Genomic DNA, 11,951 nt, shown 5'->3' with positions numbered 1-11,951 from the left:
ATCAGAAATGAAACGTAGATATCTTGACCTCTACAGCTTCAAAAATATGAATGCCTTTTGCTGTTGTGTTGTGTGTTTTTTTTAACATAATTAAAGTAAAATGAAACATGTTAACGAATGAGGCCCCTGGGAGCCGGAGTGTTTCATCAGATTATCCAAGAACTGAACATGTGTTTTCATAAACTGGCTGCAGACTGCAAAAAAAAAGTGTGTCTAAAAACAAGATAAAAACACTAAATCTGAGGGAAATGATCTTGCTGCATGGACAGATAATTTACCTTGACCACCAAGACCAGACCAAGATTTCTTAAATTAAGATTATTAAATCTAGAAATAAGCATGTTGAACGCTTAAAATAAGAAATTAACTCTTAAAACAAGATAAATTATCTAACACTTCTAAATGTAAAGTTTTTTTTATCTTGGTAAGAAACAAATAATTGTCAGGTCACTCTGCTCGGGCCAGTTCATCGCTGCTTGCAGCTTTAATTTATCTTGTTTTTAGACACACCTTTTTTTACAGTGCAGACTTTCTGTCACAGGTTAATCACCTTGTGAGCATCTTTTCCTGCAGAAATCTTCAGGAGAAATTCTTTAATCCTGAATACTTTTGATATAAACGAAGGGAAGCTGCTCTGTTTGCTCTTTGTGGGCAGATTTCAGCATTTCCAGCTAACAACAGGCTCATTTCTCTTGATGTATTTCTATGACTTTCTGAGTAATAATGAAACATTTCTGCTTTCTTTTTGTTCCTGGTTGATCTGAAGTTCATCACCCTGCTCGGCCATCTACTCTTCTCTTGTCTTAAGTTTTATCTTTTTTCCACCTTCACAGTTCTGGAGCTGTTCATCAGTGTTCACTCACCTGTGGTGAGATTGGATGAATGATGATGGTTTTAGTGCCGTTTGATTATCAAATTAAAAACCAGTGTCACTTCCAGACCTCGAGACGGATCGGACAAAAACAGTTAACAAAAGAAACGTTTGTGTGTCTGTAAAACATTTTGGCATAATTTCATTCTCTTTCGATTTCCGAGGAGTAATAAGACATTGTGTAGGATGTCTCGACTTACAGACAGACAGATAGATACAGTAGATAGGACAGACAGACAGGAAATACATACAGGTACAGCTCAGATCATAGAAAAAACAAACATGGAACAGAATGAGCTACGTTTTATCGCACTACCAGCAATCAGCCTTTGAGTTAACGTGATGCATGTCCCGTCGTTTCTCGCGCGCTAACGCTGCCCGCGGTTCAGCAGCAAAACTCTCTCTGCAGTTCTCTAAAACAGCCACCAGAGGGGGGCGGAGCGTCAGTGACTCTGTGTGTTCTCACAGAGACACAGAAGAAGAGAGAGAAAGAGAGAGAGAGAAAGATGTCTCCTGCTCCAAGTCGGTCCTGTCCGTGCTGTGAGTGAGCCGGGGTCAGTCCTTCTGTCCTGTGTGTCACTTTCCTCCCAAACACCGTTTAGTCGACAGTGTTGGAGGCGGAGAGAAGGAGGGGGGCGTTCACTACCAGTCTACGGCCCCGCCTCCTATCCGGAGTTCATACGGTTCATTCCCGACCGATCCGTCACCCGGTTCACTTTTTCTTACCGGACTTTTCCGAGCGCTTGGCTTCGGACTTCCCGCCTCGATCCGACCTCTCCGACCGCTCGCCCCGCTCCTTCTCCTTCTCTCTCTCCCTCTCTTTCTCCTTTTCTCCTTTGTCTGCCCGCTCGATGCGATCGGCCCGGTCCGAGCGCTCACCGCCTCGCTCCGACCTGTTGTCTGCCTTGCTGCCGTCCCGGCGCGTGCCCTCGTCGGTGGATGAGGTAGTTGGTTGGGGCTGACCCCATTTGGCAATCTCCTCGTGCTCCGTGATGCTGGCGGTGATGTTGGTCACCCACACCTTCAGGTCGTCCTGCACAGGGAGACGGAGGGAGATTTGTTTCTGATACCAGGTCACATCAGGTCATCAATAAAATACAGACACTGCTATTTTTATAGATTTAGAGAATTAAGAATGTCTCACCTCATCTTTTGCATGAAACAAGAACTCACTGCCGTCCTTCGTCCTGCAACAAGAGAAATTTAACTTAGAAACATGTTTGGTGGATAGAAGAAATGTGTAATCTTTTCTCAGAGGAACAAGACCTGGCTCGTATAGAATTTGCAACTAAATCAGCGGTTCCCAAACTTTTTTAGCCGCGCACCCCTTTCTATCTCCCAACTAGGTTGATGCACCCCCAATCCCCCACACCTTCAAAAACAACAAAATGCAACAAGCTTTTTTATCGTCATATTAAAGGCAGCATGTTTAATCATACTCAAATGACCAGAACAAACATATAATAAATTAATCACGATCACAACAATGAGCTCTCGCATTTGAATTAATCTGAAACACTGTAACACATTTTCAATATAATGCAACAAAGTTATGTTCAAGCTTCCACTTTTAAGAGCCATGAGGATGATGACAGGCTCAGGATCAGAGGCAGAAAGCAGATAAGTTGGGGAAAATTGTAATATTTTGAGTCGCGTTGAACAAAAATTGCAGCAAGTTTAAATGAGCGTGGAGCGAACAAACACAACCCCGTCATCATAACACAGGTTGGAAAAATGGAAGAAGATAACTTCTTCTACGCTTCATTTTAAGATGAAGTGCATTTTGAATAGCCTGCATTTATTTATTAATTAATATTACAGTTTTTGATTTTACATTTTAAAAAGGAAATGTTTATTTACACGTCTTAATTGTGTGTGGGGAAAAAAAAATTAATTGTGTAATTATCAGACCGCCATTACATTTTTCATCTGGCGCACTATAGCGGCAGCTCCCACACTTTGAGAATCCCTGAACTAAATGAATATTCAGTTTTGTAAAAACCACTTCAAAAAAGTTGAGAGCACGCAAGAAAATGATTTGAAAATGAAGCAGGAGAGGCCACAGAAGAGGCTAAATGATTGAAGTTTCAAATGTCACATTTAATGACTTTGTCCTTCGTGCAGCCCTAGTTACCAGTATCAAAAGTGTATTAAAGTACACAAACTGACTTTGAACAGTGATGTAAGAGTTTGAACAACGAGAGTCCCTCACTTGAGTGTGAAGACGTTCTTCTTCTTCTTGTAGCCGTTGGTGACGTCGCAGTGGCAGTGGGAGAGGTTGAGCAGCGGCTCGTTGTTGTAGGGCGTGGCGGTGTTCTTGGCGTCCTTGTAGAAACCCATCTCCCCTTTGTTCAGCACGCAGTAGAGGTTGACCCAGGACCTGCTGTGGTGTGGGAAGGCGGGGGGGGGGGGGAGGGAGGGGGAGGAGGAGGAGGGGAGGAGGAGTACGGGGAAGGTGGTGGTTTGGGGGAGATGGGAGGAGTCAGGACGAGCTGCAGATTCGCTCTCGCTAAGCTAACACCTCACTCACCTGACCAGAGCAGACAGGTAGGTAGGCGAGATGGACCGGCGCCAAGAAGGGAGGAAACACACTGCCGAACAAACACAGACGAACGGACGGACAGACAGACGGACGGACAGACGGAGGAGGAGGAGGAGGAGGAGGAGGAGGTGGGGGATGGAGGAATGGGAGGGAGGCTACGTACAGCTGGGGGTCTCTGTGTGAGGGGCTCATATATGACTTACCTTGGAGGAGACGAGAGGAGCAGCCAGCAGCACAGAGGAGGAGAAGAGGAGAAAAGACGGAGAGTTTGGTTAAATGGCATTTTGGCAGCGACTCAACTTGAACTCAGTCATGCTGCTTCTTCTTCTCTCTCCTCTTTGAGTGTGTTTACATGCACACAGCATTCCAGTTAATAAGCTTCCACTCAATCGTAGGTATTATTCAGAGTGAGCTGTCTGTGTGCAGCTTCATCCTCATTTCAAATACCTCTGAGAAATAATAAAGACAGAGCGTAGACTGGACACCAGCGGTGCATGTGAGGAAGTGTCTCCGTTGCTGATTTTAGCACGAGTTTCATGTGTTCAAGTTGTAATCTAAGATCTCAGAATCCTCCAACAATGCTCAATAAATATGTATAAAAAAAAATATCACTAAAATAACATCTGTAGACTGTATAAGGGACTTCAGGGAGTTAAAACAACAAGTAGCACCTACATTAAACAAAAATGGGAAAGGGATACTAATAGTCATATTACAGGAAATTTGGACAAAATATTGCACTGCAAAAAACATGAAGCTTACCATAATAATAATAACATAATAATGGGATGGATGGGTGGAGGGTGTTTGCTTGTTTCTAAGTTTTTTATTATTATTATTATTATTGTTATTATTATTTTCTCCTTTTTATGTGAAGCACTTTGTGTTACATTTCTTTGGTATGAAAAGTGCTATACAAATAAAGTCTGATTGATTGATTGATGGTTTTGTGAGGTCACAGTGACCTTTAACCTTTGAGTTCATACTCCGAGTCTAACTGGACTGAGTTAGTGCTGAATTTGCTGAAATTCCCTCCAGAAGTTTCTGAGATATCACATTCACAGGGATTGAACAGGTGGTGTGGAGGAATAGAAAGGTGGGACACCGAGTAAATAAAAACAGAATTCAGATTATATATATGAAAAAAACAAACCCACATGTTCAGTTTAACATAAAATATATTGTCTTTGTATAGTTTTCAACTGAAAACCTGTCACAAAGGATTAGAAAAGTATCACATATTTACATTTGAACCTTTTTGGAGTCAGGATTGTAGATTTATCTTTGTATATCGACAGAAAACCTCTGTAACATTTTCAGAAAGATTGATGAATTAAATCAGATGAGAGCTGTAAGGTACCAGAAACGAGGTTCTCACCAAGGTTATTATAGTTAATGAAAACTAACGAAATGACGAAAACTAGAACTGAAAAAAACATTTTCTTTCACTGAAATAAAAATAAAAACAAGTTTTTTAAAAAAACAATAACTAACTGAAACTGTATTTTGTGGTTACAAAACTAGCTAAAATTACAGTGAAAAATGTTCTTCGTTTTCTTCTTTGTCAACTTTTTTCATACGTAAACCTTTTTGGTTAATATGAAATCTATTTCATCTATCTGGTTTTATGATTTAATAAACTTATTGGACTGAGATGATCAGACAAAGAAGATAAAGGAAACATTTATTGTGACCTCTTTGAATCTCGCACCCAACAAATACCCCATTACAAAAAAAATAAAACTAACACTAAAACTAATAATAACTAAACTAAATCTAAGCATTTGAAAAAAAAAAAATTAAACTAATTAAAAATAGCAAACTCACTCTAAAAACTCATAAAACTAACTGAATTTGAAAACGAAAATTCACAACAAAATTAAAACTAAAACTAATGAAAAAACAAAACTATTATAAGCTTGGTTCTTACATGATTCACAGACCTTTTATTATGGAGTACACATCGATCACAAGCACCGTATTCTATGATAAGAAACACTTGTTTATCCTGAATAATACCAGAATATTAATGTGCACATAAACATACTCGGTGCTTCTCTGTGTAGCTACGTAACAGAGACAGGTTGAACCTCAATCCTTCCTCTCCGACTCACTGTATCCTCTTTTTCTCAGCTCTGATTGGAGGAAAAGGTCTAAAGGGGACCGCCCCCCCACAGATCTTCTCCTCCAATCAAAGTTGGATATATATAAAGACAGTACAATAAGACAAACGAGGAGCTGTTTAGAGGTTCAGACTTGTCCAGAGTGAAGCCATTCAGGATTATGCTTTACCTTGCCATGTACATAACAGGGCATGTACATACATTCATCCAGAGGTGAGAGGGACTCATCCACAGCTGGAGGGGATGAGCTTTAGCTGTGCGTGGTCAGCCCAGCCACTAGAGGGCAGTGCAGAGAAAGACTTTGCCATCGGTGTCTCTCTGGAGGAAGCAGGGCGGTCATCTATGGAGGTTAGGGAGCGTGTGTGTGTGTGTGTGTGTGTGTGTGTGTGTGTGATTGCGTGTGTGTGTGTGTGTGTTTGTGTGTGTGTGTGTGTGTACACTGCAAAAAAGGCGTGTCTAAAAGCACAATAAAAAAACACTAAATCTGAGGGAAATTATCTTGCTGCATGGACAGATAATTTACCTTGACAAGATTTCTTAAATTAAGATTATTAAATCTAGAAATAAGCATGTTGAACACTTAAAATAAGAAATTAACTCTTAAAACAAGATAAATTATGTAACACTTCTAATCTAATCTAAACAAATAATTTGCAGTACACACTGCTCGGGCCAGTTCATCGCAAGGTTATAATAGTTTTGGATTTTTCATCAGTTTTAATTTCAATTTCGTTGTGATTTTTTGTTTTCAAATTCAGTTAGTTTTAATACGTTTTTAGAGTGAGTTTGCTAGTTTTAGTTTTTATTAGTTTTAGTTTTTTTGTAATGGGGTATTTGTTGGGTGCCAGATTCAAAAAAGTCACAATAAATGTTTCCTTTATTTCCTTTGTCTGATCCATCTCAGCCCCAATAAGATGAAATAGATTTCATATTAACCAAAAAGGTTTACGTATGAAAAAAGTTGACAAAGACCAAAACGAAGGACATTTTCACTATAATTTTAGTTAGTTTTAGTTAGTTTTGTAACCACAAGATACAGTTTCAGTTAGTTATCGTTTTTTTAAAAACTCTTGTTTTTATTTTTATTTCTGTTAACCAAAAAGTTTTTTCAATTCTAGTTTTCCGTTATTTTGTTAGTTTTCGTTAACTAAAATAACCTTAATTAATTTATCTTGTTTTAAGAGTTAATTTCTTATTTTAAGTGTTCAACATGCTTATTTCTAGATTTAATAATCTTAATTTAAGAAATCTTGTCAAGGTAAATTATCTGTCCATGCAGCAAGATCATTTCCCTCAGATTTAGTGTTTTTAGACACACCTTTTTTTGCAGTGTAGGCAGGCTAAGCGACTGTACGCCGTCAACAGCTCCATCAACCTTCATTCATCAGCCAGCCAGTGCGCTCGCGAGCCAGCCAACCAGTTCTGTTGTGCTTTATTCTGTGGGCTCGTGTTGGATCAGGAGGCATCGTAAGCATCATGCATGATGTTTTCACATGCGGTGAGATGTCTGCAGGTCGCTGCTCTAACGCGTGTCACTGTTGTCTTCACTTTCTGATCTGATGATCAGAGATGACATACATCAAATATTCAGAAGCTCCATGGTGTCTACCAACGGGATGCTCTAATGTTTACATGTCTGCATGGCTGTTTGTCTTTATTAAGAAATTGTAGGCTAACTATCAGTACCACTAAAACCGGGGAAGGCAGTTTTCTTGAAACTGTCTCTGATCGTGACTATGATCCCAATAAGGCTGTTTCCACTACAGCCCAATACCCAGAATGAGGCGGGTCTCACTCGCCGAAACGCCCCTAATTTGAATACGAACCGTCCAGAGCGGTCTTGTGACGGGACTTTTTTTGTCCCTGTAGAAGAGCAGGGCCGTTCTTCTCTCCTGAAAAAAGCCTGGTTGCTGATTGGATAGAACGCTAAGCAGGATGTGACGTAGTACTCTACACAACAACAACACGCGCCATTTGTAAAAGCCGGCGAAGCAGTGTTGCCAACTTAGCTACTTTGTTACTATATTTAGCGACTTTTCAGACCCCCTTAGCGGCTCTTTTTCAAGAAAGCGACTGGAGACAAATGGCCAGCAGCTCCTTAAGAGGAGTAAGAACGAGTCGAAGCAGCACAGTCCTCCTGCAGCAGTCTCTCCCAACTGCAGAGTCGGACGGGATGTTAACCCCTTAGCATCCAGTGCAAATTGCTAACAGGCTAACAGTTAGCTCTGTAGCAGTACAGTGTGTATGTGTTGCTGCTGCAGGAGGTGTTAACTTAGCGATCTCTGTTTGTTTACAACAAGCACCGGACAGTCTGTGCACAGTTAGCGATGCCGGTTAATTCACGATCACGATGTTTATGATCAGCGGAGACGCTGTGCATAATTAGCCATGCTGACAGTTGAGAGGAAGCAACACAACAAATAGTTATACATTATTTCTTTACTGCTAAAACTTTACACTGGACCCACCCCCCCCAACTCCCACAAACACCTGTTGAATGTCTGCTGCTGTCTGGGGCCGAGTAAGGCTGTCTCCATAGCAACCGCTATGGAGACAGCTATCCATTTTTGTCATTCCAGCGAGCTGAGACACGGACTGATTAGGTACTGGGCAAAGGAGGGTCTCAGGCTTATACACTCGATCTCCCACATATACAGATATGCATACTGACTACATCTGAATCTGAATCTGAGCATCCCTTGAATGTAAACATGTGTAAACCTTAATGTATGCATGCTTCTAAAGACACACAGTACGTCTGCTGAAGAAATCCAAAGCTTCGCTGAGTGTCGCTGATTTCATGTTGACCCACACGGTGGAACCAACCAGTGAGGCCTCATGTGTCATCTAGTGACAGCCATGCATCTGTTCAACATGTTAGACGCAGTGTCAGCGGAGTGTGTTAGCTTGTTAGCTTAGCATGCTTGAGTCATGCCCCTGTCATCATTGTTGAATCAATAACTGGAGGAGGCAGTGATGTCATGAGAAACAGACTGCAGGGAAACGATGTGGTGCAGACAAACAGGATTTTAAAATGTAATCACGTTAGACTATAAAGACCAGAAAGTTTTAAGTTACTTGACAAGTTCTGAATTGCAATTTTGTGGTTAACCCAACCCATCTGGTTCATAAGTGTCCTAGAATACTAAATGAATCAGTTAATTAATCAGAATCCCTAAAGTCTGATACTCATGACACCCATGTCCATCATCCTTCTCTAAGACTTCTATCATTTCCAGATGTTATGCTCATCGTTAGGACACTGAACACCCACCTATTCGTGCTCTTCTTCAGGCTCTCGATGTCCAGCTTGCGGAAAAGGAAGCCCTCGTGGTGTGCGGTGTGTGTTGGCGGCTGGGGGACTGCCGGGCTGCTCTGGGCCGGAGCAGACCTGGACCGCCTCGTAGTCTCTCCCGGCTCTTTGGGTCGTGGTCGACGCCGTGGTTTGGGTCTATCCCGAGCTCGAGGCCGGTCGAGACGGGAAGACTTCTCTGGCACCCCATTAGGCAGGCGGGGCACCTCACCACGGGCCTGAGGGCGGAATCGGTTAGTCAGTTAGTCAGGAAGGATTTGGTTCGTGGTTAAAAAGTATTACACTGCACAAAGCTTGAAGCTTAGCAAGTATTTTCTTCTTACATCTAGCAATAGTATCTTAACTATATTGCTTTGAGTATAATTTACCTACTGACCATAGCTTTATGTGCTTATTTAATTATTAGTATTATTATGATGTGCTTATTTAATTATTAGTATTATTATGATGTGCTTATTTAATTATGTTATTGTTTAAAGACTTCTTTTTAGGATTGACATTGTGAGCTTGTTCATGTTTTTCAAGCTATTCAACTGTTGAATATGGTGAGGTTTTACCTAAAATATTGGTTCCAGTTAAGAATTTTAGTTGCATGTAGTTTGAATGTTATTTCAAAAGCATTTTCTATCACCAAAACTTGCTCGTTTCAAGTATTTCTGCCTTATTTTAATGTTAATACAGTCGGGCTTTTCAAGCCACAATTGCTCAAAATAAGTATATTTGGATTTATTTCAAGTTATCATTGGTTTTTCCAGTGCTAAGATATTTTTGCTTGACTAACTGCACTGGCAGATAATTTTACTTGTTTCGAGCATGTATTTGCTTAATTCTAGTCATTTATTTCTTATTTTTTGTCAGTTGATTTTTGCAGTGTACTCCCTATAAATCTTTGATTAATGTGAGAAAGCATGTGAAATGTCAAAACTCTCAAAGAACTGTTGCAGTGATTTGCCCCAAAGAAATGAGAATGAACTGGCACAAAGTGGTGGAACAGGAAGGTTATTTTTATTTTCTTATTTTGTCCTGTGTTAAAACTACTATGCAGTACAAATACACACTGTGAGCAGTTGTAGACACTGTATTTGGATGAATTGCAAAACACATAAATATTCTTATACCTGTGCTGCTTCTCGTTCTTGCAGCTGCTCTACGATTTCTAGGAGGGTGGATCTCTTTTCTCTGTAGAAAAAAGGCAAATTAGAGAATCACATTAGAATTTACATTAAAAGTTTTTTTTTAATTTAATTCCTGCAAAATGATCCAAGTGTAATGCCCTACAAACCTGACAGACCTACACTGCAAAAAAGGTGTGTCTAAAAACAAGATAAAAACACAAAATCTGAGGGAAATGATCTTGCTGCATGGACAGATAATTTCACTTGACAAGATTTCTTAAATTAAGATTATTAAATCTATAAATAAGCATGTTGAACCCTTAAAATAGGAAATTAACTCTTAAAACAAGATAAATGATCTAACACTTCTAAATCATCATTCATTGCTGTTTGCAGCTTTAAAAACAACTTGAATTAAAGCTGCAAAATTATCTGTCCATGCAGCAAGATCATTTCCCTCAGATTTAGTGTTTTTATCTTGTTTTTAGACACACCTTTTTTGCAGGGTAACAGTGCGGCATATTTTACAAATAAAGAACAAACTAGACAAATATAAGACAAATATACACAATCACACACATAATCCAGGATAAAAGCAACACAGTTGCAGCCGTAACTGCAGGAAGGACATTTTCAAGATAATTGTTTGACCACTAGGTCTTATTTCCAACATAGCTGTGTGGCATCAGTTACCATGAGGACATACCCCGGTAAGAAGTGAACCGCCCTCCTACAACTGAAACCCCAGAGTTAAACCTGAAGTTATCTTACTAAACCCAAGTCCTGCTTTGTCGTACAGAGCCCAGGTGTCCACATATAGAAATCAGATGGCTTCATGACACAAAAGACAGACAACAGGACCTAGAAGACACCTGAGTACACTCAAAGTCTCACCCTCCTCCTGAGCGTCTGTCTGAGTGCTCTTTTCCGGTGTCATGCTCACTGGATTCCTGTCTCTCCAGCCGGTGGCGGTCCCTCTCTCTCCGCCGGCCCTCGTGGCCCCCGTGGCCCTCCTGCTCGCTGGACGTTTGTCTCTCCAGCGTCCGTCTCTCCCTCCTCTCGGCCTGTTCCCTCCACACCTCCTGAGGCAGCTCGTCCCTGCGTGCCTGGATCAGCTGCTCGCTGGACAGCTGCCGTTCTATCCTGTGTTCCCTCTGGTGGACCTGAGGCTCGGCGTGGCCCAGCGGGTCAGTCCTGGACCCCCGGGGCCCTCTGGTGGGCTCGCTGTGCAGGCGCTCCCTGCCCGGCTCCTGGAGCACCACCTCGGCCATCACGGCCACCTCTGCTCTCTCTGTGCCTATCTCTCCCATCATCATCTCTCTCTCCCTCCCTCGTTCCTTCTCCCTCGCTTTCTCCAGCCGGCTGGCCACGAGCAGCGGCGTCACCGCGTCGTCCAGGTGTTTGATCTTGGGTTGCCGTAGATACGGGGAGGATTTGGCCGCCTGTACTGGCTGGAGGTGACTCATCTCCTTTGTCACGAGGTCTCTTGCTGTGCTGGTGCTCTCTCGCGCCTATAATAATAAACATATAAGGAATCACTTTTTCAGGAAAAGGAAAATTACGCCCAGAGGAAAATTTGTATGGTCCTCCTCCTTTTCTGACATTAACTGGAAAGCAACATGGCTCCTTCCACAAACATTTGCTGTCTCCAATAAAATTAAAGAAGTTCAATATAAAAGTATACATAACATTTACCCCACTAACAAATGTCTGTCAAAATGTATTAATATTGATATTAATTGTGCATTTTGTAATGCTGAAGTGGAAACAATCAGGCACCTTTTTGTTGTCATTTTTCCCAGATTCACCTCACATTCCAAACTACCAATTCATTTGAAACCCATAGATATACTTTTGCATCATAGCAATGACAATAGGAAAATTCAACACTTAATTAATTGAATTATTATAATGGCGAAATTCCACATTCACAAGGCCAAATTTTCCAAAGGTCGACTCTTCTTTCCTGCCTTTGAAATATAATTTA

General features: G+C 41.1%; 1 protein-coding gene across 1 annotated transcript in view; it reads right to left on the bottom strand.

Annotated features, from left to right (window-relative positions):
- Window positions 1-933: 933 nt before the first annotated feature.
- LOC131970523 (spectrin beta chain, non-erythrocytic 4-like) overlaps window positions 934-11,951 on the bottom strand; it is a 115,131-nt gene continuing 104,113 nt past the window's right edge. The window contains exons 39-44 of the mRNA XM_059331940.1: window positions 10,859-11,475; window positions 9,968-10,028; window positions 8,811-9,067; window positions 3,084-3,254; window positions 2,016-2,058; window positions 934-1,904 (exon numbers count right to left, since the gene is read on the bottom strand). Coding sequence (XP_059187923.1) covers window positions 1,584-1,904; window positions 2,016-2,058; window positions 3,084-3,254; window positions 8,811-9,067; window positions 9,968-10,028; window positions 10,859-11,475 — 1,470 coding nt within the window. The 3' untranslated portion in view covers window positions 934-1,583. The remainder of the gene's footprint in view (window positions 1,905-2,015; window positions 2,059-3,083; window positions 3,255-8,810; window positions 9,068-9,967; window positions 10,029-10,858; window positions 11,476-11,951) is intronic.

This window comes from Centropristis striata, chromosome 4, assembly GCF_030273125.1.
Source record: "Centropristis striata isolate RG_2023a ecotype Rhode Island chromosome 4, C.striata_1.0, whole genome shotgun sequence".
Classification (NCBI taxonomy): domain Eukaryota; kingdom Metazoa; phylum Chordata; class Actinopteri; order Perciformes; family Serranidae; genus Centropristis; species Centropristis striata.
This window is presented reverse-complemented; position numbering and strand designations above follow the sequence as displayed.